Source organism: Stegastes partitus, unplaced genomic scaffold, assembly GCF_000690725.1.
Source record: "Stegastes partitus isolate 25-593 unplaced genomic scaffold, Stegastes_partitus-1.0.2 Scaffold239, whole genome shotgun sequence".
NCBI lineage: Eukaryota > Metazoa > Chordata > Actinopteri > Pomacentridae > Stegastes > Stegastes partitus.
This window is the reverse complement of record NW_007577970.1, coordinates 237,822-264,947: the sequence shown is the minus strand read 5'-3', so window position 1 is coordinate 264,947 and position 27,126 is coordinate 237,822. Positions and strand designations below refer to the sequence as shown.

Genomic DNA, 27,126 nt, shown 5'->3' with positions numbered 1-27,126 from the left:
GATCACAGTCCTGCCCGGAGCAGGTTTGCGCCACACCCCGCCGTGCGCGAAGGCCGACAAGCGTAGGGCGAGGACCCGTCCATCGCCGCTTGCGGCTTTAATTTGCTTTTGTTATTTAATGTCTATCAAGGTGAGAGCAATACCTTATCATTACTGATGTGTAAATAGATTTATACATGGGTGCCTGTGTTGTTCGTTTTTGTGGTAGCAATAGACTATTAGCTGTGGACCTTGATAATTAGACAAAAGGGGTTAAATTGAACAAACATGTTTTTTCTGGTGGTGATTAAAAAATGTGTAATAATTAATGACAGTCACAAATGAAACCTTTTTCATCAACTACTACATCACAGCCCTAAGGCTTCCTCAGGTTTTCCACCATAGGCTCCAGCATACACCTAGTTGCTGTAGTTTACTCCATCTCCATCGCCATGGTTGTTTCTATATCATCTCTGGACAATTAGTTCTGGTTGAAGGAAAACACATCACGAACAGTGTGCCACTGTGGGAATGTTGTCACAGACACCAGATTTAAAACCCCAGCATACTGTGACACAGAGTTTTACCTGAAACTGACAGGTTTTGGGTGTACTCACTTAGTAAGGGACATTCACTCTATGCATCCTGCAACCTACCGTTAAGTTTAATTAACATTGTATGTCCACTATAAATGATCGTTGAATTGGTTGGTTAAATTCAACTGCAGCAGTGAAATGAGCTTACAGAAGAGGTCAAGCATCTTCAATACAGATAAATCCACTCACTTCATCAGATCAGCAAAATCTTCACCTTCCATCCTCCACATTTGGGTATATGGTCAGAAAGTTACAACTTTTGGACAATAACTGCAAATAAAACAAAGACTAACAGTCAAGAAACAGCGTCATGGATCACTTTAGAGATCAAAAATTAAAGAACACAGCTCAGTTTAAAGATCATTCAAAACAAGATCAGTGGAAACCATATGGCATAAATCATATGTAAGCTCATAGTTAAGACAACTTGAATTAAATTAGCAAAAGAACGTGCACATACAGCAGCTTTTGCAGATGTTATTTTCAGATGAGTTCAGATTTAACCTACAATGATCTAAATGTAGACGGGTTTTATGGAGACAGCAAAAACACCTGCATGACTGCCGTATGAGTACATGAAGCATGGAGGTGGGACTATTGAAGCCTGGTCTGATGTATGGGAACATGTATTCACTGATTAATAACTTATGTAATGCCATGGAGGGGGGAAAAAAAAGATCTCTTTGCTGATGGTCTTGTGTGGATGAAATGAAAACTTTGCTGACTGAAGAAAACTTTCACCACTGCTACTAGAGAAACTGGTGGACTAGTGGAAGTAGTTGTATAAACTAGAGGATGGACAATACTGAAACAGTGATCTTCAGTAAAGCCACTACTATGAGGATGCATTAGTCTCCGGTTTAGGACTGAAACTAAATTTATCTAAGACGTAGCAGCACCGTAGTTTCAGTATTAGTTTAGTTTTCTGCATTTGTGAGTCTGTCCACATGGTTACAGTTTCCACTTCTCCTCCAGTTGAAATCGATGTAAATCAAGTATGTGAGAGGTAAACAAACTCAGTAAAAGTCAGTCAGTGTGTGTTGAGCGCCAGGATTTGTTTTACCCCACAGCTGACAGTTCTGGCAGTGACGGCCTGGATAACAAGAACTGCAGCTGTGTTTCCACCCGACTGGGCCCTCCATTTAAACGGAGAACACATTTGGTTGGTTCATGACAAGCAGATCAGCTATTTTAATGATTTTTTAATGTAGCCTGTCACTGGGTTTGTTGATGCAAGTATTGGCTCAAAGTGTCTGGACTGTCATCTGACTTTCTGAGACCAAGAAAGACTGAATATTACTGACGTTTGGTTAGTTTTCCCCCATAATAGCTTTCCAAAATGCATGCAATAAAAACACATGAATGCCTTGTATATTACTCAGATTTGAGGAATCATATACACCAACTTATGTGCAGATGTGTTGGAGAACTAATTCAACATTTAAAATTTTAAGTCGAGCTTAATAAGCTGATTTTTAAAAAAACAGCTTTAGGATTAATAAGAACAATCTGCCACAAACAAACACACATAACCTGACAGAGTGCAGCTGTGTAGGTTGCAGTTTCAGCAGTGGAGAGTTTTTAATTGCAAAACACCAAATAACAGGGTAGCCAAGAAAAGTTTTGGTATCACATTTTAAATTAAGGTTTTTAATTTTGGCCTTTGGCGGGTTGAATTTTTGGGGGAATTGAAAGTGCAGGCGCTTTATATATACACCCATGACAGATAGTTTATATAATGTAAAGCCATGCTGACATGTATTAAATAATGTGTGACTCGGGGCAACCTGAGGCTTAGTCATTGAGGCCTCATACCACATAGAAGCAATGCTCTGAGAAGTGACTCTCTGGTTTGGTTTCTGATTCACAGGACCATCTGCCATGTGTCATTCCATGACTCTCTTTCTCCAGGTGTCTCTCCACTGCATTCATCAAATAGGGGCCTTCTAAAAAATCTTTAAAGAAAGAATGTATTATTGCTTTAAAATTGTCCTCATGCTTTTACAAAAGTCAATTTAAATGTCAATATTAGGGAGTTACACTGAACAAAAATATAAACACTTTAGTTTTTGCTCCAATTTCTCATGAGCTGAACTCAAAGATCTGAGACGTTTTCTATGCACACAAAAGGACGAGTCCTCTCAAATATTGGTCACAAATTTGTCTAAATCTGTCTTAGTCAGCACTTCTCCATCCACCTCACAGGTGTGGCATATCAAGATGCTGATTAAACACATCAATTCATACTTTTTTTTTTGATAAAGTTGGAAACATTCTGATAAATTCTGTTCTATTTCTGTGCATTCAATCAAATCCACATGAAACAGTGTCTGTGCAGCTTCACAAGTTCAAGGTGAGACTGAAGCTACAGCAAATGATAGATTTCCTTTCTTACAAGGTGTATTTTAAGCAAGATTCAACTGATCAAATCTGATATTTACTAGTATTCTGCGGTAAATCCTTTGTTTGTTGTGATTGATCAAAGTTTACTGGTGTACATGGTGCTTGTTTTTCTTGCTACACTCTCCCTCTCTCAGTCATCATCCTTCTGTGGGTTGTTTTCTACAAAACGTCCATCATTCTTTCCCTCTTCTGCTCGTGTCTTTCTTCTTGCACCAATAACTGTAGTGTCCGTGGTAGAAATGTTGGGAATGCAGCAGAACAGAGCGGGAGGATTCACTCTGTATTGTTAAAGGGCTGTTCCGCTCCGTCTCTCCTGAAAACAGTCGCGAAGGGAGGAGAAACCTGATAGCCTCACTTAGCTCTGATCTGCTCTAACTACAGAGATCATAGACTGAAGGATGGAGGGTATGAAGAAGAAATGTATAGACCTTAAAGAACAACATGGAAATGCTTTCCTTTCACCTTGAAAAGATGTTGAGCATTTAATGTTTCCATGTTAAGATAAAATGAATGTCAGACACATACCACGCAGCAACTGCATCAAGTACTCTACATAGAAATGCTCTGTGAGTATAATCTGCTGCACTTACATATCCACTGACTTCCAGATACAAAGAACTTCATCCTGCGTGTTGCTTCTTTCATCCTTTACATTTTTTATTAACACACATACAAAGAGATCTGTAGAGCAACTAAGTAAACTCAAGTAATGTTGCTTTAAGAGTCACTTGTACCAAAATAAATAATTTATTATTCTTCCTTTAAAAGAAGACTTTTAATGTTTAAATGCATTAAGAATAATTCCTCTTTATGCTTGTCTTACCTAATCTACATACAGTATCTTAACACAATAGTATGTTTTTGGTTGTGGCATAGGTAAGTAATCACCCCTTTCGTGTGGTTTCTTTTGCCTTTATTGATTTTAGCTTGCAAATAAATCAAGAGAACTCTAAAGTACATCTCTGTAGGCGACTGTAAATTCACCTAATTCCCATTATCATCATCACTAATATGAGCCTTTACTCTCTAATGAATTTCAGAAAAATGTAAATTGATTTTGGAGGTATCCACTTTCTCAACACAAACAACTTCAGAGCGTGCCTGGACTTGTGACCCGCAGCAATGAATTCAGAGGGAGAGTTTCTGCTGAAAACAACTGTCAGCAGCTGCAGGAAACAAAACTGACCAGCTAAACAGGGCTGATGATTATTCTGTTGGTTCGTCACTATCACTGCCTCCTTTCACAACGTGTGCACCAGCTTTGATTGTTGATATAAAAATACTGATCAGTGCAGCATTTATAACTATTGTAATGTAGCTTGAAGCTAGTGTCACACTTTCTGAATCCACGAGTGCGTGAAAGTTCCATGTAGGGCGAGGCAATACAGCTGAAAAATGTATCACAGTGAAATGTTTCATTTAAGTTGATCAGTAATTGTTGATCAGTTTTAAAGATTTATTATTAACAAACACAAGCTAAACTTACCAGCCTACTTTGAATTGGCACGATATAAATACCATTGAGTTGTATTGAATGAAATCTCATCTTGATACACATTAAATAAAGCATGAATCTACTTTAAGGGAAGTTGACTCAACATCTATAAAGGTATGGTAATAAACAAACAATCTTACAAAAGGTGTGTAATGTAAAAGTTATTTGGAAACCGTGGGCACTGGGAGGTACATTTATTAAACTTTGACCCTGTGTGCTATGATGTATGACTGTGTGGCATCTTGTCTGCACAGAGGACAAAGTGAAGAAAAGCCAGTGCTCTGTGTCTGAATCAGTCTACAGTCTGAATTTCCCAAATTATGTGACAACTTTACGGTCGTATTGAGAAGTGGGAGAAGTTTTCATAATAACTATGAGATAACATGTTGTGAATTGGCGCTTTATACATGAAATTGAATTTAATTGAACTGTGCTAACGCTTGCTGTATACTAGCAAGTAGGACTAATTTGAATAGCAATTTCTGGGCTACGGATATTTGGACCCAATTAATGACTAATATCCAAATATATTCTCGGTTGGTAGGATGGGGGTGTGCAGGTGGGCAGGCAGGTGGCGGGTGTATATATATAGCCAGATACCACCACAACAACGGGGGGAGGGGTTGACGGGCAAATATTCGGATCTCAACATTGATATCTGGATACCACCACAACGACCGAATATTCAGATATTTGGATGTTCGGGTCCAGCCCTACGAGCAAGGCTAGTGCTCATAGTTGCTACCTAGCATGGCACAAATACATCTTTGCTGTTCAAGTGTTTGAATCAAACTGAACGCTTCCAGCTTGGGAGGATGGTGCTTTCACCCCACTGGACGTTTTGGAAACTCCACCTATTTTGCTGGCTAATCTGCAACTCCCCAGGAGCTGTGCACTGAAACAGGCTACGAGCGCACACAGCGTCCTGTGTAAAAGCCGCTGAAGGCAAATCTGCACTGCACTGAGGTTAAGGTTCTGATTAGCTGGCAAACACCAGGTATCACCAGACTCCACACGCACCCCAACATTAATTCTATCAGTCCTCGGAGTAGCTGCCATCTAACCAAGTTTGCAAAAGTCTGTAGACCTCTTGGCAGACGTAAGTATCCAACCCAAACTTCCTGTGGAGCCATTACACTACAAGGGAATATGTAGTTGCCAGTTTACTATGCATGTAGTCAAAGCATCCTTTAGGTGAACAAGAGGTTAATATAAATAACAAGTATGCGTCCTTGGTGTCCTCAGCTGTATGTATGTGCATATACAAGAGAGTATAAGGCATTATGCTTTTGTTATGCTCTTGTTGATGATTTGTATGAATAGTAGGTGGTTTTCCACTTCAGGCACCTGCAGGCTGTTTTAGGGCAGCCCAAACCTTTGTGTGTCTTTTGACCTCAAGAACTGCCCATGTAGATCTGCTTTCAGCGCCGAAAATATCTTCTGCACTCTGTCAACGCCGTCTGGTTAACCCCAGAGAGGAAAGGTGCCATTTTTCTGTCATCTCGATGTATATGTCAAGTAGCAGTCTTCTCCTCGCCAACATCACATTAAACAACGTAAAGTTCATCATACAGGCTGACAGAACAAACCCTCCTTTGTTTCATTTCCTATATGCTCAAAGAGCTGGAGATACATTTTGTAATTACCATCTAATTACCATCCTGTAGTATAATGTAAACAGAAAGCCTGAATGGCCACTTTGCACATGCTTCAAGTTCCTGTGGTGGAAAACCCTCTGTTATTGCTGTGATGTAGCTTAAAAGCTATCAACTCGTAACTTGGTGAAATCTAGCTGAATTTCAGCCTCATTATCAAATAACTATCTGGCTCATGGGCAATCGGTTGCATCTCTGGCATTTTGGTCGGCTGTCTAGCAGTTTAAGTTATAATTGGCTGCTGTTAAGACACATAATATACACTCGTGAGCATGTTTCATTTTATTGTAGAAGCATTTCGAATGTTTAAATTGTGAAACAATTCAGAACTTTATCCACATCTTCTCAGGCATCTACAAGTCTTGTTTATTTCTTTTTTTTTTCGTGCTTTCTATTCATATAAACAACTGCACCAAGTAACAAAGCCTCCCTCTTTTTGTCTGCATGGTTGAGGATGTGGTCACGGTCATGTTTGAATAAACAACACAATTGTCAATGCACAAAACTGATCGAGGCATTCACTTTCTGGGTGAGCACCTACTGTGTAAATACAGAGAATTTTGGCTGTGAAGAGATTAAATCTGTGATAATAAAATACACAATATAGATTTAAACTTACAGCGTCTACCAAGCCTAACATTTTTTTTTGTGAGAATAATCTAAGGTCTAAATATTTAATGCGTAATATACAGAAATGTGAGCTTTTACTCTTTTCACTAAGACCATAATATTATAGATAACACAGGGCAACGGAGTGAATTGACTTAACAATTATAAAAAAACAGATTCAAATTCTTACTATTCTTGATGTGAGAGCTGATGGAGCTCTGATGCATTAACCAGTGCCCCTGCATTTGTTTCCCCCCAAAGCTGAAATGAAATTATCTCCTTGAGAAAAATGCATGTGGCTCGTGTGTGCGGCTGGCAGCCACTCAGATTGTTTGAGTGTGAGGAATGAATGTGTTGTTAATGTGTCGTAAATGTGGAGTGAATGTGGTAGCAAGTGTCTCTGGAGCTCAGAGGAATTAACAGGCTTCACATTCCTCAACAAGCTATGAATATTTTGGAGGGGCAGACGGGACCAGAGAGATGAGAATGACTGTGACGAGAGAGAAAGGAATCTATTGATCGCTGTCTACAAGATGCATCAGTGCTGCAGTAAAAAGGAGGTTGGATAAATGTAAAAAAAATAAAGAAAAATGGAGCGAATAAAGACAACTAAATAATGCAAACAATCATAGAATGCCCTGCATTGTCTGCATTTCTTCTGCCTGTTGTGGCACCACACATTTCTCTGGGCTTCACTTGTTCATATTGGAGCATATGAGGTATTTTTTTAGATTCTGTTCATTTAACATCTGAAAGATTGAACAAAGAAAAACCTTTTTGACTGAGCATCTGTTTTTTCAGAAAGTGATATGCACTGAAGTGAACCTAACAAATACGGCCACAGAAGAGACGCCCCAAATGTTCAATCAAACACTGGATTTGAACACATGTGATCACCGTTTGTTTCCAGTAATAACCAAAAAAAAAATAAATCAAGTAAAAAATATTGTCTCCATCCATCCATTATCTATACACCGCTTAATCCTCATTAGGGTCGCGGGGGGACTGGAGTCTATCCCAGCTGACTTAGGGTGAAGGCAGGGGACACCCGGGACAGGTTACCAGTCCACCGCAGGGCCACACCGAGAGACAGACAACCAAGCACACTCACATTCACACCTATGGACAATTTAGAATCACCAATTAACCTCGGCATGTTTTTGGACTGTGTGGGAGGAAGCTGGAGAACCCAAAGAGAACCCACACTGCACAGGGAGAACATGCAAACTCCACGCAGAAGGATTCCGGTGTCCCCACCGGGACGCGAACCGGCAACATTCTTGCTGCGAGGCAACAGTGCTACCAACTGCGCCACCTTGCAGCCCCTAAAAAATATTATTCACGTAATATTATTTTTGAGTAGATCTTACAGTAAAAAGGTGGAGGATGCTGATGTAAGAAAATCAACCACCCTGTCCTATTACTACTTCATGTTATTGCAGCGCAAGCATAATTGAAGCATTTTTACCAAAATAACAGAAAAAAAATACTTTAGATTATATTTTGGATTTATAATTCACCAGAATGGAAACATTCAGAAACACTAAACTACATATAAAACACAATATATTATACAGAAATGACATATAAATTGAAAATGAAATAAATGATCAACACTGGGTTACCACAACGCCCAGTAATCTAGTTTTATTGGATTGAGCACTGATTCCTAGAAGTCCTTCAAAGGTGAAAACAATGAAATGCACAAAGACTAGTGCTTCAACTTAATGATTCAGATATGACAGTGTTGACTGAAATAATGTGATGAATCAATGTACTCCTTTCCACTCTGTGCTTTGATTAAAGAGCAGCTCTTGTCCTTAACCTCAGCCCTGTGTTTCACACAATTAGCACTGCTTTATACCTTCCCATTCTCCTAGAGAGCTGAATTAACTCTCACGTCTTTGTGAAAAGAAGCATTTTTTTGTATAAATTGCTCCATTGAGCAAAAAAGATTTAAAAACAACCCCCCCCCCCCCGAAAAAACAGAAGTGTTTGTGAGTAATGACAGCGATAGAAACAGAACCTCTTCACCCTTTTCATGTCTGTCATCGCGCAAGTCAGAAGCAGATATTAATCTACAGCTGTCTTGCTCGTCGCTGAAACAAGTTCACACATACGCCATGTAGCCTCTGAGAAACAGAACATATGGCTGGAATTGACAGTCTTTTGTTTGACTGTATGGATTTCTTTACCTTTCTGAGCAGCCTTTTCCTTCCTTTTCTTTCATTTCACTAAACAAGCCAGCTTTTTTTCCCCCCAAAATGAACCATTTATTCATTACACTTTCTGTCTAAAAAAAAACAGTATTTAAATAATGGTGCAAGTTTTGTGGAAACACAATTTAAACCTGTGTATCGTGACCCAACTTTTTATATTGATGATTATGTGGGAATTTTAGCCCTGAGTAATGTCTGCAGGTTTCCCTTTCAACCTTCTGAACCCTGAGCTTTTTTTTTTCTTTCTTTGATTATTAATTCAATCAGTATACACTGTTGCCCTTAAAGTTGGAATAAAATATTTCTTTTACCTCTTCTCATGAAATGATTGTGACAAAGTGATTTATCCTTAATAGATAAAATGTATATCTTCTCAAAACTTTACTGATATCACAATATTCATACAACTCATATCCACAAATAACTTTTGCAAACTGTGTATTCAGGCTGAAACAAAATTGAGAGTATTGAATTAAGGGTTTTGTTTCAATTTTCAATCTTGGTCAATCTAGCAGGAAACATATTTGAGGGGATTTCATGCATTAGAATGTCCAATATTACTCTTTCAAATGTCACTAACATTGACTATGGCCACTCCTGATATGGATCAGCGCCTTCAGACATGGTGGCATACTGTCCACCAGCTTGTTGATGGTGTCAGTGGACAGGGCGTCCCACTCTACAGTCACATCCTAAAGCCAGAATTTGTTTCACCTGATAACTGGGACTCAGTACATAATCATTCTTTTTTTATTTCTTTAAAAAAAAAAAAAAAAACAACTGACACAATGTGATGACTCTAATGTGTTCAGGTTTCAGTCACAAAGTCTAAAGCCTTGTTGAGAAAGGGGAACTAGTTTTCACATTCGAGTCCTCATGGGAGTCCAAAAATAATAATTGGGGTTTAATATTTTACTTTTTCCATCATTCATCCAAGTGAATTTTCTGAATGTAGGGATACTTTGCCTCGACACACATTCACAGCTCTGCAATAAAAGCAAACAATGCAAGCAATTCAGCAGACACATTGAAAGGTGTATTAATGCTCTTGCTCAAGAGAAAATTCATTTGTTCATAAGTAACTAAGAAGTTGCTTTGGGAGAACATTTTATTGTTGTTACTGGCTGTAAACTCACTGTTATTCAGAGGATGTCACTCAACAACCACGAAACCCAATAAAAATGGTGTTTCGCCATATGTGACATTTAAATGAGGACATTGCTCAGAAATGTACAGGGATCGACATCAGGGCTCCTCCAGAACAAATGCTTCTTTTTTTTTTTAACAGGGTGAGAGGAAAGTGCTCCACCTGAAAAGTTAAAAGTCAATATATAGTGTTCCTTGACATTATGTTCCACTCATTTAATGAGTTCAATGAATTACTGTTATATTCAGAACACCGATTTGGAACAAATGCATTTTTCCCCTCAATACGTCCAACTCAGAATACCTTAATTGACCAATCAGGAGTCAATCCAACCGTTCCTCAGAAGAACAGTGGTGATGATAGTGTTCCTTCAGGCTCCTCAGCCCAGACAAGTGCCAGAGAAACCAACAAGACCTGTTGCTACAGCTGCTGCACCACACAAGTCAAAGAGGGAACGGGAATTCATGGTGAGTTGGAAAGGTGGGTGCATTATGAGGAAGGGATGCTGTTCAACCTGAACACAACACATCTGTCACACCTGTGCTGCTAAAATACTGTAAAAAAGAAGCCCAGAAGGTCCGTTCTGAACTGTGTCCGCTGGAAGCAGACCTGGAACCAGATGCAATAAAACTAAAAGTGGATTCAACACCGCGTGCAGACACAAAGTTAGATTTCTAAAGCAGAACATACACCTGATTCTGATTTATAAATCTCAACCATTGTGGAAATCTGTGCAAATACCCCCCGTATTTCTTCATTTCCACTCCCACAATTATTTATAAATGCAGAAGTGCTCGAACATGCGCCTGTTATAGCAGCATGTTTATAGCACCTGTACCACTAAATGATCACATGTACCAGTAGGCCTTCATCGTAGTAATACTGCAGTCACCTTTATTTAACGTCAGAGATGATCAATGATAAGTCTATGAAGCTCATATTGAAAGCGACTATATAAAGGGATTAAGAATCAAATTTTTTAAAAAAGATCATCAATAGTAAAGTAAAGGTGCAAATGTGAAAAAAAAAGGATAAAATTCATTGCGCACAAATAATTGAAGCATTTTATTTATAAATGCGCCTCTGAAGGACATTTTACAGAGAACTGTGCAAACATAATAATGAAACTGAAATAATCAGTGAAACAAACTAAACAATGTTTTACCACTAGATTACATCTTGTTTTTAGCTAAAGGTGAGTTTTGGTCCAGAAGAAGTGAAATGTTAATTTACTTTTACAAAGAAGTAAAAGTGCAGAAGTCGAAAAGCCTTGGACTTATGCCATAGATAAAGTTCATGTGTTTGAAGGTTGCAGCTGCCGCACTTTAATTAGTTTCTAAATGTGTTCATTTGCCAATGTTTTCTTTGATTTTATCACTGCTGATATGGATTCATAATATTATTATTTCTTGCTTGGTTTCTGTAAGAATGTATCCTCAGTTTTTGTGATATATAACTGTATTCTTCTTGCCAGGCAAAGTACAGGTAGACTCCATCAGGTATCAGTATAAGCTTTGAGATTCCCTTTTGTCAAAAAACAGACTTTTTTCACAGAAGACGTATCATAGCAGGAAAAGCACAGTTAAAACAAATTTTGTCAGTGAGTGCTCAGTAACATCTAGAGTCCCAGTGAGTTGGGACAGTGATGAAGCTTCCACAACAGCAGCAGCCTTGAGGTAACTCACCTGTTCTTGTCTTGCTATGACAAGCCAAAAAGTCTGCCATAAAAAAGCTCTGTTGCCGAGATGGAGGTGTCCTGGCCAAAATTATTCCTTTGGGTAAAGTGCTTATTTAATAACAAAGTGTTTAGTCAAAAAAACTTTATTCTACGTGAAAAAAAATAAACTGTTTGCACCAGATTCTGCAAAAGCTAAAAATTCTGACTACCAGTGACCTAACTGCAACCAATAGTCGTGCTTGTTTACACGAAGCAGAGAGGAGACAAGTATGGGAATAAATTAAAATCTATTTTTGTTCATTTAATGGTTTTTCATTTTTTGTAAACTAAATAATCAAATAAATGCTGCTTTGTTTGTTTTTTACTTTATGATTCACGGTATTACAATTTTGTTGTACTGCACAGAAGTTCCTCTACTTGTAAACACTGTTGTGCTGTTTTCACAGAGGTGCAGGACTTTATATTGCAATAAAAATGAGCCCACACTGAGTTCGATTTTTTTGGAGGGAAAATACCCAGAAGCTGCTTGGGATTCAGAAATTTAAAAGGGGATGAGAAACTTGAAACCATAGATATACTAGCTTCTTGCTGAAGGTTCCCTCAAGCTGTTAAAGAATGTACTGCTGAGTGGCTACAGTCAGGGAGAGTGTAAAACAAAGTGGAGAAACAAAAACCCAAAGTTTCTATGAAGCAAGTATGATTGTCTCTAACATTCAGTCCTGCTGTGTTTCTTTTTACTAACATAAATCGAAAGCTCTTTACAAGAGCCAATAAAGAAATGTTTGCCTCGTGTAAGAAAAAAAAAATGGTCTAAAGGTGAAAACTGAGAATCTGCAGGACTAATGTGAGAGGTGGAGGATCAGTCACTCAAAGTCAAAGTATCATGAAATCAAACCTTCTTCCAAGCACAAGCACTGTGGATGGGGTACTTGATTGTGGCTGCAAGGGCAACTACAGTTTCATAAAGGCAATACAACCTCTAGCCTTTACTGAGTGGCTTTTGACAAGCAGGCTGAAAGCTGTCAGAGGTCGACCACAGGACCTGTATTATGAGGAATATGAATCTGATTCATTGGTTGACATTTGTGAATTAAATGTAAGTTTTACAGGTCTGGCAATCCAACACAGTTGATTTTCTCTATGTTGGCTGTTTAGATCTCCTCTCATGTTAATGCTGGCTGGAGTTCATCTGAAATATTGTTGTCAAAAATGAAACAAGCCGTTACAGGATGGATTTGGGGCAAGCTATTATTGATCCAGCTCACTTTTTCTTTACATGTAATTATAAAAAAAAAAGTTGTATTATGCTACCACATGGTAACGCTGGGCAACAAGCCGAAAAATGTACTATGACAAAATGTTTAATTTAGACTTAGACTGACTTTATTAATCCCAGAGGGAAATTCAGCACGGATATTCAACAAAGGGGGTAAACAAACCAAAACGACAACACAGAATATTAGGGTAGGGTATAAAATTAAGGTTTAAATAAAGTACAATAAAATAAGATAAAAATATTGAAAATATAATATAGAAGAATTTCAGCTGATAATAATAATTATAGCTAATTTTTTGTATACTTATTTTTAGTCAAGACTATCAGAAAGAAGGTTTATTTAGAATTTCATGATCTTACATTGAATTTAGCCCCTTTATTTATCAAGACACATTCATCATAATGTTAACATACCAATGAGCTGTGTTTTTTCTGATTGGTAGCAATATGCTATGTAAACACAGCACATGGATATACACAAGGACAATACTTCTGCAGAACATAATAGAATAAGCTGTAACTATATCTGACTCATACTGTAAACACAGAAGTCAGTGTTCTGTTCGGCCCTTTTCTCTCTTTTCCGCATTGCAGTAATTTTGGTAAAAGTCAACATTTATTAGTTCCAACTGCAGCCTGATCAGCTCCAATTCAGTTTCCATTGTTTGAAGTACATTTTGGCTGTAATTACAGGCACACCAGTGCACAAATATAAATGATTACAAGAACATAGGCCACTTGTGTAGGCTACATCGAAGAGAAAATGACCCTACTTCTCACTTGATCTGTTACCACAATATACATTTTTTCTAATGACTTTGTTTTTCATTGCAAGTTTCAAGTCTCCTTCAATACAGCAGGATGTTCACTGTATAAATTATGGTCCCATAATGAGTAACATGCGTTCATAGTGTCCCCAGGTTCTCAGTCAGATCCACCACTTGCTCATCACGCCAGTTTCAAAAGACAAGGATGCCCCAGATTCAAACTCAAGGCGACAAAAGGGCAAAGTGGCAGTCCACAAACTAATAATTGATGTCACGGTGACTACATTCATCTTATATTCAGCTTATGATTGATATTAAATATAAGAAATATTCTGCATAGTATGACTTTATCTGTCTTCTTATAGTTTTGTGTGAAGCACTTTGAATTGCTTCGGGTACGAATTGTGCTATACAAATAAACCTGCCTTGCCTTGCCTTGCCTATTATAAAATGTGCCTAGACTGTGTGGGAAAAAAATCATATGTGCTTTTATGCAAGCCAGGCCTTCGCTCCTCTGTCAAAGTTAAGTAGCCAGAGTTCAGACATGGATTTCATTAAGATACGAACGAGCATAGACCAAGTCATAGAAAAGTACTCTCTAAGTATCAGCTAAATAGTAGCATACAAGAGAAATCCCTAAAAGACCTTCAAACCACAAATGGAAAATATAGCCATGAAACTTCAGCCCACACAGGCATATTCCAGCTATCACCTAATTATCAATTATTAGCAACAAACCAAGCATAAGACTACAAGGAATGACCTCAACAGCTCATGAACTTTACTTTTGAGTAGTGCCAAAGCATACAAATTCAAAGTGCTTCACAAGCAGCTAACAGCATATTACCTGTTAGTCTGAGGAAGCTATATGCTTGTAATTAATGGTTGTCATAAATTAAATGTGACTTGCTTCCTCAAGCGAGGGAGTTTAAGTATCTTGGGATCTTGTTCACGAGTGATGGGAGAATGGAGTGTGAGGTGGACAGGTGGCTCAGTGCAGCATCAGGAGTAATGCGGGCGCTGTACTGGACCGTTGTGGGGAAGAGAGAGCTGAGGCGCAAGGTGCATTTAAATCCTATCGAAAGAGCGAGATCGTGGATACAAGCGGCCTAAATAAGTCTCCTCCTCAGGGTGGCTGGGCTCAGCCTTAGAGATAGGGTGAGGAGCTCGGACATCTGGAGGGAGCTCAGAGTAGAGCTGCTGCTCCTTTGTGTCGAAAGGAGCCAGCTGAGGTGGTATGGACATCTGGTTCGGATGCCTCTAGAGAGGCTTCCTCTGGAGGTCTTCCGAACACGTCCACCTGGAAGGAGACCCCGGGGAAGACCCAGAATCCGCTGGAGGGATTATATCTCTCAGCTGGCCTGGGAACGCCTCGGGATCCCCCAGGAAGAGCCGGAAAGCATCGCCGGGGGGAGGGAGGTCTGGAATGACCTGCTTCCTCTCCTGCCCCCGTGACTCGACCCCAGATAAGCGGACGAAAATGGATGGATGGATGAATGGATGTACTCATAATATATCCATGCCTCTGGGTGTATTATGCTGTATTTAACAGTATTGTATGCAATGTATATGCTTTTTAAAGACTGTACGTATCTTGCTATGATCATTTTTTTTATGCCTAACAGCATCAGGCAAAGAGACTGCCACTAAAAATGTGGCTTTTAACTAACTCAGGCTACCTTCTGTTCAAAAAAACGCCAATCAAACAATCAAACAAATAGAAAAATATGGTAAGTTACGACAATATCCACAAAAGAACTTCAAAGGGACATAGACTACAAATGGACACAAACAGAACCAAAATGACCAGATAGGGATACAAACTGATTACGAAGACACACACCAATTTAAAAAAAATAAACGTGAAAATTACCATCCTAACAAACTCAACAAAACAATTGCAAAGAGACACAACACGATACAAAGCGAGACAAAACGTCACTCAGACACAGCAAACGACTACAAAAATCAATAAAAAACTATAAAGAGAGGCAAACAACTACTAAGAGAGTCAAAAAGAGAGTCAGAAGGAGATACATGACAAAGAGACAGGAACCAATTCAAAAACAAACACAAATAAATGCAAAAAACTGGAAAGCAGCAAAAGAGGCCATGTGGTATGCCAAGGAGAAACTGCTCATCTTTTGCCATGTTTAGTGCCTATTTACATTTTAATTACCACATTCATAAAAATGAGCACTGATGCATAAAAGCAAACTGTTTAATCTTTTTTTTCTTGCTGTTTATTTGGTTTATGTGATCTTTTCTTTCACCAGTTCTCAAATTCATACTGATCGCCAAAATGTTTAACCCCTTGGACTGAGTACTTATTATTGAATACTATCCAATGCCACTTAAAAAAGTCTCAACAATAGATTTAAATAGTGAAAGTATAGTTAACCACAGGCAAATGCAACGTTTCTAACATCAAACAGTGCTTTATTTACTCAGTAGTAAACTATATTGAAACCTTTTTGGCATTTCATAGATTTTCAGACATCGCTTCCAGAAAATGACACAGCAGCAGCCACTGAGAAGAGAGCCAAGACTTCTTTGAGCTCGATAGTGCCGTTAGTTTATAGTTACAGGCGAACAGCAAATACATACAAAGACTTTACACTGGAGCGAGATCAACAGAAACAATACTTTAGGCAATATATTAATATATTCACATAGAACACTGCTGCATGCTGTGGCTGTTGATTTACAGTATGTACCTGGAAGAAAGAAAGGACAGAGTAGATACGATCACAGTTTGTCATGGAGAGAGTCTGTTCAGACACGCGTACACACACAGTACATGATAACAGATTGCTACACTTGCAACGAGTTCATTTATGTCCATTTAATCAGACCCTAGCTTCTTAAGCGCTTCATTATTTTGTCACTGTTGGCAAAGTTACCCAACGTGAGACCACTTACCTACACTCTGATGAAGGAAAGGTGGCCACAAACTTTTGGTGAGAAGAGCACGAAGTAACGGAGAAGAGCTGTTTTGATTTTGACAACATTTTTTGTGTGTTCTCAAAAAGACCCAAACCAATGAGTGATTTATTTAAACATTGTGTGCAGCCACAGTGTCATATTGTTCGACTAAAGTCACCCCAAAACCACATAAGAGAGCCACTCTGTTGCTTTACAGTGATATGAAGACACTGATAGATTGTAGAAAGTAGTTGCACTGTTAGAGTTGAAGAAAGTTGTTCCTAATTTCAACAATATCCTCTTTAATGAAGAGACACAAGTAATAGATCTTATTTATTGTAAATGAGCTATAAGGAGGAGGTTGGGTTGGTGGTGTCAAACGGCGTGAAGAAGTGAACTAGTGGTTGTTGGTGTTGGGTTAAAGTTTATTAAACTCAGTGCAAGGATGCAGTCACACTAGTATTTTAACTGTGAAATTTTAGCCTGAAATCAAATATGTTTGTTTAATAAGTTTGATTTGGTGAAATTTCTTTGATGCTTTTGTGCAGAATTTCATTTTGGTTAACTCTGATATGCACTTTTTTTTTTTGCTATCTTTAACCTCTGACGAGGTTATTGAGGTCTTTGAGGCAACAAAAGAATTTTCCTGTTCCGTGTTTCTGGTGTGACCTGGCACTGAGCCTTGATCGACATGTGGGTCCATCTGTGATAGAAAAACTAAACTTCTCTGACAGGGAATTTGGAATTTGGAAGGAATTTGTCTCTTTCATATGATTTGGACCACAGAATGACAGAAGCTAGTATATTAGACTGATGCCATACAGACTATATATTCCCAGCAAGAGTTTGTTGACAAAAATAAGAATCTAAAATAATGCCGGCAATATCTTCTAACTCTAATCGTTAAGCTTCTAATCTTTGATTTAGTGAAAATGTGAGAACAATAAAACAATACCTGAATTTTTTTCATTTTTCGTGCTGATTGAAAAATGTGGTCCTTGTAAGTATAGAAACACACACATGCCTGCACATGCATCCACACTCAGAAATGACTTTTTGACAGTTGTGTGTGTCCTCTGCTCCCTCCGCTTACATCGCACCAGTTGTCCCAGTAGGGCAGGACTCAGCTCACACTAAATGCTCCCTTTATTAAGTTCATAGGCCTGGCTCGAGCACTGCACAGTGGGACGGTGTGTGTGCATGTGTGTGTTCAGCGAGCTGAAGAGCAGTTGTCGTTGACAGCTGCATGAGAGCACAGAGAGAAAAAGTCAAGTGGCTTCAAATAGCCGTCGTTCTCCTCATTCATCAGAGAGACCCCTCCTCTCTCTCTCTCTCTCTCTTTCAGCAGCCCCTGGTGTGAAGTTTACATTTCTTCGGTTGACACAGTCATGGAGATGTTTTTGAAATCTCTGCTTTCACCACAAAAATACTGTTTCATGAAATGTCCAAAGCAAAGAGTTGGGTCCACTCTGCAGTGAAGTGTAGAGGTGTGCTCATGGTGCTGCTGTTGTAGGAATATTCAGCCTTTAGTGCATCAGCAGGAGATGAGAGGTTCTGGTTATTGGCCCATCAGACAGTTTGACAGAAAATATTCTATGCAGTCACAAAAAATGCTTTCAACCTCCTACATCAGTTTTCCAGCCACATGCCTTATCTAATGTATGACTATTGGAACTTTATGGAGCTTTGTCTGTAACATCAGTTATCTTTGTTGAATATAGTTAATTATAGATTGAAGCAGTTGTCAATATTTTTGCAGCAAGCATTGATTTGGTGATTTATACATCAAAAATATATGCGTCATTAATGAGAATGTGGCAGAGAAATGAAAAGGTCTGCATCACATATTGTTTAAATCAGAGCTGATGACGTCCATTCTGATCATTAGTGATTAATCTCTTTTTTAAATGAACAGCATAAAGTTGGTGTTTCTGGGGGACGATTGTTGATCTGTAGTTAGTTAGCATTAGGCATGCAGATTTAAACCAATCTTCGTAACTGATAGTCGAATAGATCGCATTCCTCACTAAAGCTGATTTGTTTCATTCTCCACTCAGCTGCAGAACTGCTGCTCTAGTGGACTCCAGCCCTTTAAGTTCTGGCTGGACTCTATAAACCACCACAGAAGTGTTTGTCATGGTGCCTGTTGCTGGTGAACCCCTCACAGTGTTCTCTGATTGTAAACATGGAACTGCACATCGAAGGGCAATTAATAACTGAGATTTAATCGATTAACGATTCCTCATTATCCCAAGCTAGCATATTGAGATAGTGACCATGTGGCAGATTTACCATCCCTCTTGCTCTCTCTGCCAAATCTCCCTCCTGCTCCCCTCCCCCTCCTTTTACCAGTAGTACGAGCATAAACCTGCACAGGACACGACAGAATAGTGTTTAGAGGATCATCTGATGTCTGAGTCAGGTCTGTGTACAAATGCCACAAACCGAACAGACAGCTAGCGGACAGGGGAGAGATATTTCCTAATTCCACAATTACCAGATTAGAATCGCATACTCTCCCTTTGAGAGGCTGGGAAAACTTTGTCTATCACAAGAAAAGCAGTCACTTGTATAGTATAATCGGTATAGATCAGTTAATCAGTAACCGAGGGTTTCAAAGCTTTAATTCATTTATGAAATGCAGTTTAGCTCTTTAAATCACCAAATCCATGCGTACTGAGATGTGAATGCAGCACCCAAATGCAAACTGTGTTCCTATCCTGTACTGCTTAATAGTACACAGTGTGTGCTATATATTATTTGTAATACAATACAGGAAGTGAATGTGCTTTTCTGTTTCATACCAGAAATATATCCGTCAAAATATGACTTCAAAGAGAGAAAATAAGATGTTTTCTGAAGATGTGTTTTTCTTTGTTCTAGTGCGTGGCCACCATCCAAATTGTGCTTTGTGCAGTGCTCTGTAGGACCATGGTTTACATCAATGACACCGGCAGAAACACTCAGAAAGAGGATTTAGTATGAGCATGCTTTATGTCGTGACATGTAACGTCCCACGTGAAACCAGTCTCGATTCCTCCATAGAATCAGTATGTGGGATACAATAAGGGCACAGATAAGGTTTGTAGTTGGAATCATGGCTTAAATATGTATTGATATGAGTTCAGATCCATCCAAAGCTGTTCATTTAATTTGTGCTGTGCCGTGTTGTCCAGTTGGAACATTACTCCTTGTAAAACAAAGTGTCTGGACTCCTCGTGCCTTCGTCTTCTGCCAAATTCTTGCTGTGCGGCCTCCTGAACAGCCACAGCGCCTTCCCTCCAGCCATAACACACTCCCAGTGTCTGAGTCCAGTTGCCCAACTGAGGCAAGTCCTGCCAAGTCCTTCAAGCGCATGTCTTTGGAGTCCGGCAACACATGTGTCTCTGTCCGTCTGTCCCCAGACTTTTTCCGGTTTAGGAATGTTGTCCCTGCCTGTTACAGAAGCACAAAGAGTCTTGTCTTTGTCCAGATCCATCAGGATCAGATTCTCTCTCTCTCTCTCTTCTCTGCGAGTCCACTTTTGTTTCCACACTCGCTTTGTATCCACACTGTCGGCGTTCAGCTCAGCAGGGCTGCGCTGCTGCTGCACAGTCCGCCGTAACACAGAGCTGTAAGTAGACCAGAAGCCATTACAGAAAAAAAAAAAACAACAACTAAAAACTGCTGTCTCACCGATTTTTTTGCCACTCAGTTTCTCTGTCAGTCATCCCATAACAGCAGCAGAGCAACAGAGTACAACAGGAGTGGAGGAAAGAGGCTACAGCTGAAGGAGGAGAGAAGGAGGGGAGGGGGGAGAGTCTCAGCGGTCTTTAAAACCAATACAAATCCTTGCTCTTATCCTGTGCCTGCAGACCTGAGAGAGGAGGAGAGGAAGGAGGAAAAGAAAGGAAAAGAAAGGGAAGGAAGAGGCAACAGAGAGGAGATTAGAAAAAGAAGCGCAAATGCCTTGTTGATAAAAAGCAGGAGGAACTGCCTGAGGCAGAGAGGGGATGAAAGCAAGACAGCAACAGAAAAGGAAGTTGACAGCTGGTGGTAAGGTGCTGATTGACAGACGGTTTGTTGCTTCAAACCACTTGTGTAAGTTGATCTGAGGCAGAGCAACAGATCTTCATTTAATTCTAGTTTTTATACTTTGTCACCAAAGCTGCTTTTACTCAATCAGATAGTGAGAGAAGTGTTGAAAGAGAATGTTTTAATCACAACCAAACGCTACTGCAGCTCATTTATTAACTCATTGTGCTTTTTGACAGCCCAAGTTCAACATCGAGCAGGAAAGGTTTCGTGTGTCAATATGGAGTGGAGAAAATCCATTAAAAAGTTCTTATCAATGTCAGTGTGAATGTCACTATTTCACAGGTGGTTTTCATCAGCTCAAAGTCAAACTGCATGATCACATCTGTGACGGAAAATTTGCTTTATTTTGTTTAAATTAACAGCCCCATTACAAGTTAACCTTGTACTTTGTTAACACACAAATTCTCTTCAGCGTTTCATTCTTCTCAGTCACAAGTTTTTTTTCAGCACCTAGACTCCGTACTGTGAGTATTCATCGGTACATCTGTTCTCTGTGGTATTTACCAAAGCCAGCGACGGTCAGTCTAACAAGAGGCATGGAATAGAACATTTCCACTGATCTAGTCTGCTATTTATCCTCACTTCGTTTTGTTGTTTTAGATTTCCAAGAAGAAGAAAAAAATAGATGTTTTTGTTTCAAATATGTTTCACAGTCGATATGTGTATTTACAGTTGAAGTCAGTGCTGTCTGTGTCTGAGTGGAACTCTTCGCATCTGATTGAATAAATAATCTACAAGAATAGCTGCCTGCATTATATTAACCTGCTGTAACAAACTCCTCAGTGTAAACCTTAAATAACTGCAAGAAAGCAGAGTAGCTACATCAGTTTACAACTAAGACAAACTCATCAACAAGGAAACTTTATTCTTCATTATTTATATATTATTTATTAAAACCCTTATCAAAACCCTTTAAAACACAGAAAAGTCAGCTGGACAAGGCTTACAGTCTGTGCAGCATGTATTAGCATCTTAGGCAATCAACATTTTATAGCCTCGTAACGGTAAAACTATCAAGTGTTTACCAGAAAGAAGAACAACTATAATTGGAGCGCTGTCCATAAATTATCCAGGATTTTATGAAGCAAAATGTACAAGTTCTCTCACAAAGCCTTTGTTGAGAACCATTATCAAAGACCAAGCTGTTGTTGTTCAAAAATCGTATTTTAGATTCTGATTAGAAGTGGCTGAGGGCTTGTTGGCCCTCTTTGCTCTGCAGAACCACAGGATTCTTAAGTGTTAGAGCAGGTTTCTGTCAATCAACCCCTGACCAATTATATTAACAAGAAGCATACAAGCTGCCAACGAAGAAACTGTTCAGACCAAACTCTGTGGTGTTTGATTAGAAGGAAAATCTGTCAGTTCTTGGCTCCCAGTGTCGTGACTAAAACCTTCTTTTATGGGTTTGATTGATGACAGATGATGCTGTTCTGTTCTGTCCATACATTCTGCTGCAGTTTTACATCTGCTGCCCTTCAGGAGGATGGATTCCTCTCCTGTCAGGCGTCCTAAGGTTTCTCCTCTGATCCCTGCCCTTTAGGGTTTTTGAGGGGTTATTTGTTAAGATGTCGTGTGATAAACTGACTTGTAAAACTGACAGTACCTGCGTCCATGTTGAGTCCAATCTCTGCTCCAGCTCCGGTGAAGGCGCCGCTCCAGGCCGACCCCGTCCCAGACTCTCCCTTCCCCCCGAGGTCGCAGGGCGAAGCGCTGGGCCCCGGCACCGAGCTGCCGGACGTCAGCCGATGGTGCGACCTCACCGACGGGACCAGCAGCGAGCCGTACCGCGGGTCAAACGCCGAGCCGTACATCTCGTGAACGCCAGGACGTGGGTAGGCGGAGCTCTGGGTGCTAATAGCGCTGCCTAATGAGTAAGGGTGGTGGTGGTGATGGTGGTGGTGGTGGGACGGGTGCCAGGCGTCGGGGCTGGGCTGGTGGAGGTGGCTGTGCAGGGAGGCGGAGGAGTAAGGGTCCCCTGAGAAGGAGAGCTCTGTGTGGGGAGCAGACAGAGCGCTGCCCAGCGTGGAGGAGACCGACGGCTGGTAGGAGCTGTTCCAGAAGGACGGAGGGAAACTTCTCTGGCTCATAGGAAATGATCCGTCTGAGGAGACACAAATCAACATTTTCTAAACAACCATATTTACTACATGAAATAGAATCCAGAGAATGTAAAGAAAGTCAGCAAATGAACATTACAGTTTTAAAACTTGTGGCTGAAGTTTCATTCTTAAACCCAGAAGGACAGTTTGTGAAGGAGTTTTTTTTTAACAAGGATTTCATATAGATCTGATCCTCTTTAAATATGTACTTAATTATCTTGCAGGATTAATTAGAGTTGAACTGAATCACCAACTGAGAAATGTATTGACAACTTTAATTTGAGTCACTTTTCAATGCAAAAAATGACAAATATTCTCTCTCAAATTTAACTATTTGCTGCTTTTCTCTGTTTAACATCAGTGTAAATTGAATATCTCATTTGATAAGAATGTACATGTGATGGATATTTCTCTCAGCTGGACAGTATATGAACAAATAATAATAATAATTTGCATCTGATTCACCAAAGAGTTTAATAATAATAATAATAATAACAATGAAAGAGGGAATCCTTCTGTATGAGTTTTTATCTTCTATCCAGCTCTATGTTCGCACAAATGACTAAGTTTTTATGTTAATTTCAACATCCTGTTAATTCTGCCAATGACGAATCATGTAATATAATATAAATTCAGCATGTAATGTGACTCTAAAAGAAGTTCTCTAAAAAAAAAAGTCTGTTTGAAAGAAGAGATGTCTTTAAAAAGAATATGAAAAATGAAAAAACAAAATCTGCGAAATTCTATAAAATCTTTAAAATAAAAATGTTAAACATGCTTCATATGTTTGTTTTTTTAAATACACAATGCTCAAAATGATTACATAAAATGCACAACAAAAATGATTTTTTAAAAACCCATATCTTCCATATCTTTAATCCAGGCATCCCTATTGTAACATGAATTCAAATCACTCCAGATAAAGTGACTTGCCCAACAATTTGAATTTCTCCCCATATTGTTATAGCATTTGTCTTGTTATCATTTTTTCAGTCTGACTTTAGATTTCTGTCAAAAACAAGGCCAGCATAAACAACAAACTCCACTCTCTGCTTGTTTTCTGTTGGTGAAATATAAAATTGATCATCAAGATAAAACTGTTTTCTTCTAAAACAGTGACGGAGACACACATTTACAACATGCAAGACTAAAACATTCTCCAGCTAATGTCAAACGTATAAGCAAACCCACATGTTGAGGAAAATTTGCAATAGAATGTTGTCATATTATTTCTTGTTGATTGATTGTGACAACTGTCATTAAAAGGAAACGTTTGACCCCCACATTGTTGTTTCTTTTCTTCTATGAAAACTGATTGAATTTATTCTTCACAGGAAAACACTGAAATAAAAGACACTGAACGGCAGCGCAAAACAGCAAAAAAAATCAGTGGCTTCAGTCTGAATTCAATCAAACAAACCAGTGACGGAGAAAAGCTGCATCAAAACCTGCAGATTTTATTTGTCACATCTGCACTTTTGACTGAAACGAGTGATTTAAACTATTGCAGGTTGTAGCAATTTAATAAATGCTCTTTTTGTACCTTTTTAATATTTAATCAGCAGGTTCAATATTTTAGACAAAGTTTTAAAAAAAAATAGGAAGCCAGAAGCAAATTTATATACATTTAAAAACAAAAGATTAAACTGGAGAAATGTAGCATCCTATGATGATTTTAAAAAAGGAGAAAAAAAGCTGTTTCTAGAAATTGACACACACACACACACACACACACACACAAGGACACACACACCTCTTACGGCCTTGTGGCTGCTCGAGGAGGGGTATGCTGTCGTCTGGCTCAGGGCTCGGCTGAAATGTTCGTCCACCACCGTGCTGATGTCGCCCTGGAAGTAGGTGAAGAGGACGCAGCGGGAGCTCAGGTACTCGGCACCCGGCGGCAGCTCCTTGTCCTCCTCTTTGATGGACGGGGGCCCCGGGGGGCCGAGCCGGCTGCCGCTCTCCTGGGGGTCTTGCATTTTGGAATACAAGGCCAGCTTCTAAAAAGGACACAGATTTATATAAGTGTGCCGCGAACGGTGTTTACATGCTGTTAGTTTGGATGCATTTTTGTCTCGACTTAAAACAAGACGTGACATCTGACCTCTTAGCCTCGTAAAAATTACATTTCTGGATTTTGGTGCAACAGGTGTGTAGTGGGAGTTAAATCCACTCAAACGCCTATGATTAAACATTTACTGAAGGGTGTGTCTTTTATTTGAAATCTAAAAAAACAATAATGCTTTACTGTAGGTTTAATTTATTGGTTGGTGACTTTGGATATCACCACTTACACACAATATTTCACCTGGTGATCACAACATAATTTGCAGCACGGAGATATATGAACATGTCGAGAGGTGAGGTCATTTTTAAGCACAACAACTTTGCACTGGTCTCTCTTACTGCTGCACACAGTGACAGAAAAACCCGCTAACCTTTACACTGCTTCTTCACTCTTACTTTCTTCAACTTGCAAATTTAAGTGTGTACATTTTTGTGCTAAAATGACACCCATATGCTTCAAATAAAATGTAACTTTTAAAAAATAATTATCATATGTCTAAATAAACCACACAAAACAGCTTCTTATAAAGAGAGAAAATGTGTAATAACGTGGAGAGCAGCTTGAGCAGGCTGATCCGAGGCTGTTTGGGTGACAGACAAAGTGAGTTTTGGCACTATGTGAAATATGCCTGGATGTTGACTGAGAGGTTTTAAGAGAGTGAAAAAAGCCCTTTAACAGGTCTGGAAAGGCCTCACGAAAAGCTGCTGCACTGCCGCTCCTGACACTCACAGGCTGGAAGTCCACTGACAGACACAATACAAAAAAAATCATATGAATAGATATATGATGCTCATTATTTGTCAAGTAATGTGATTATTATCCTGGAAAAAAAAATATGAACTGGTGAAACATTCTGAGCAGTTAATTCCAAAACTTTGGGTTCAGTTCAACAATAAGCAATTAGAGAAGGAGATAGAACTTTAATAGATTGTTATTAAATTATAACTTTTGCTATTTTAATAATTATGGACACAAACCATCTAAAAAAAATACATACATAGAAGTGATATTAAAACGTTACTAAAGTATTGGATAACACGGATTACATCATTTTTTCTTTATTAAATCTCATGAAAACAACACTAAACATATTTAATTTTGTTTTAGGCTGTTCCTGATTTTGACCACATTTGCCAAAAGAAATGACAAACTCTGTCCAGCGTCTCCTAAAGCAGAAGATTCTTGTCTAATTTGGACAAACTGGGTAATATTGTCATAAATTCAAACGGCGCATGAAAAAGTTTTACATGTTAACCTTTGGAGTTTGAGCCTTTCTGAAAGTATCGCATAAATACTATTCATACAGTCCGTGACTTGCGTTTTATTGCCTTTTAAGCGCAGATTAACAGGTTGTTTCACATATTTTTAGATATAAAGAGGACATTAACTGGTGTTAAGGGCTTTATAAATATATTATTACTATCAGTTAATGGGCAGTAGTAGCCGCTTTTTCTCTTGTATTAACTCGTATTTAAGTTGTAATTGGCGGGTCAGAGGACTTTCAATAAAGTTTTTTTTGTATATCCACACAGATCTGGAGCCCACAGCGCAGAGCAAAGTGCTGTCCGAGCTGATAGAAACAGTTGGTGAACACATGACCCGTACCTGGTGGTGATAGGGGCTGTAGGAGCTGAAATAAGGCTGAGGACCAAACACTTGGTACATCACATCCAGGCAGCTCATGGCGAAGAAATCACGAAGAAGAACCAAGCTTCATTGAGAGAGCAGCTCTGTCCGGACGGAGAGGAAACAGTAATCCCGGCGGCGAGAGGACGCACACTTGGAGAGGACTCTCCGCTCTGCGCTCTTTACGCACTGGACTGTCGGCCGGGCTCAGTGGAGGGATCCCCCTCCAGCCTCACCCTCCTCCTCCTCCTCCTCCTCCTCCCTCCTCCACACACCCAGCGTGACGCCTCCCTCCCACCAATCACAGGCCACAGCTCCACCTCAGCCTTAATGGGCTTTTAATTACTAGACACTAAATCACGAGCTGCAAACTCAAGTATCTGCTTCTATCTTGTTCACTGACATTTTTGCAATTATCCCACACAATCTATACATTTTTAACAATTTCACATCCACAATTCTGTATTTCACAACACTAGACAGACCTTTTAATGAAATAGAAGGCAA

General features: G+C 39.3%; 1 protein-coding gene across 2 annotated transcripts; it reads right to left on the bottom strand.

Moving 5' to 3' along the window:
* Positions 1 to 16,242: 16,242 nt before the first annotated feature.
* On the bottom strand, positions 16,243 to 26,804 carry vgll2a (vestigial-like family member 2a). 2 transcript variants are annotated; one of them, XM_008281612.1, is made up of 4 exons: positions 26,599 to 26,804; positions 24,679 to 24,925; positions 22,430 to 22,927; positions 16,243 to 20,605 (listed from the first exon to the last, which is right to left on the bottom strand). In XM_008281612.1, exons 1-4 carry the CDS (start codon positions 26,674 to 26,676, stop codon positions 20,562 to 20,564), a joined length of 867 nt encoding a protein of 288 aa, XP_008279834.1. In that variant the 5' UTR covers positions 26,677 to 26,804; the 3' UTR covers positions 16,243 to 20,561. The 2 variants fall into 2 exon arrangements, with proteins under 2 accessions (XP_008279834.1, XP_008279833.1); XM_008281611.1 differs by having other exon boundaries at positions 16,243 to 20,360.
* Between the last annotated feature and the right edge of the window lie 322 nt (positions 26,805 to 27,126).

What these genes read in the sequence shown, in the direction of transcription:
- vgll2a (XM_008281611.1), bottom strand. Translation starts at nt 26,676, where the DNA reads ATGAGCTGCCTGGATGTGATGTACCAAGTGTTTGGTCCTCAGCCTTAT. An exon ending in CAGCCACAAGGCCGTAAGAG is followed by an intron (nt 22,928 to 24,678) that starts GTGTGTGTGTCC and finishes GTGTCTCCTCAG; the next exon opens with ACGGATCATTTCCTATGAGC. An exon ending in TGGACTCAACATGGACGCAG is followed by an intron (nt 20,361 to 22,429) that starts GTACTGTCAGTT and finishes GTCTACTTACAG; the next exon opens with CTCTGTGTTACGGCGGACTG.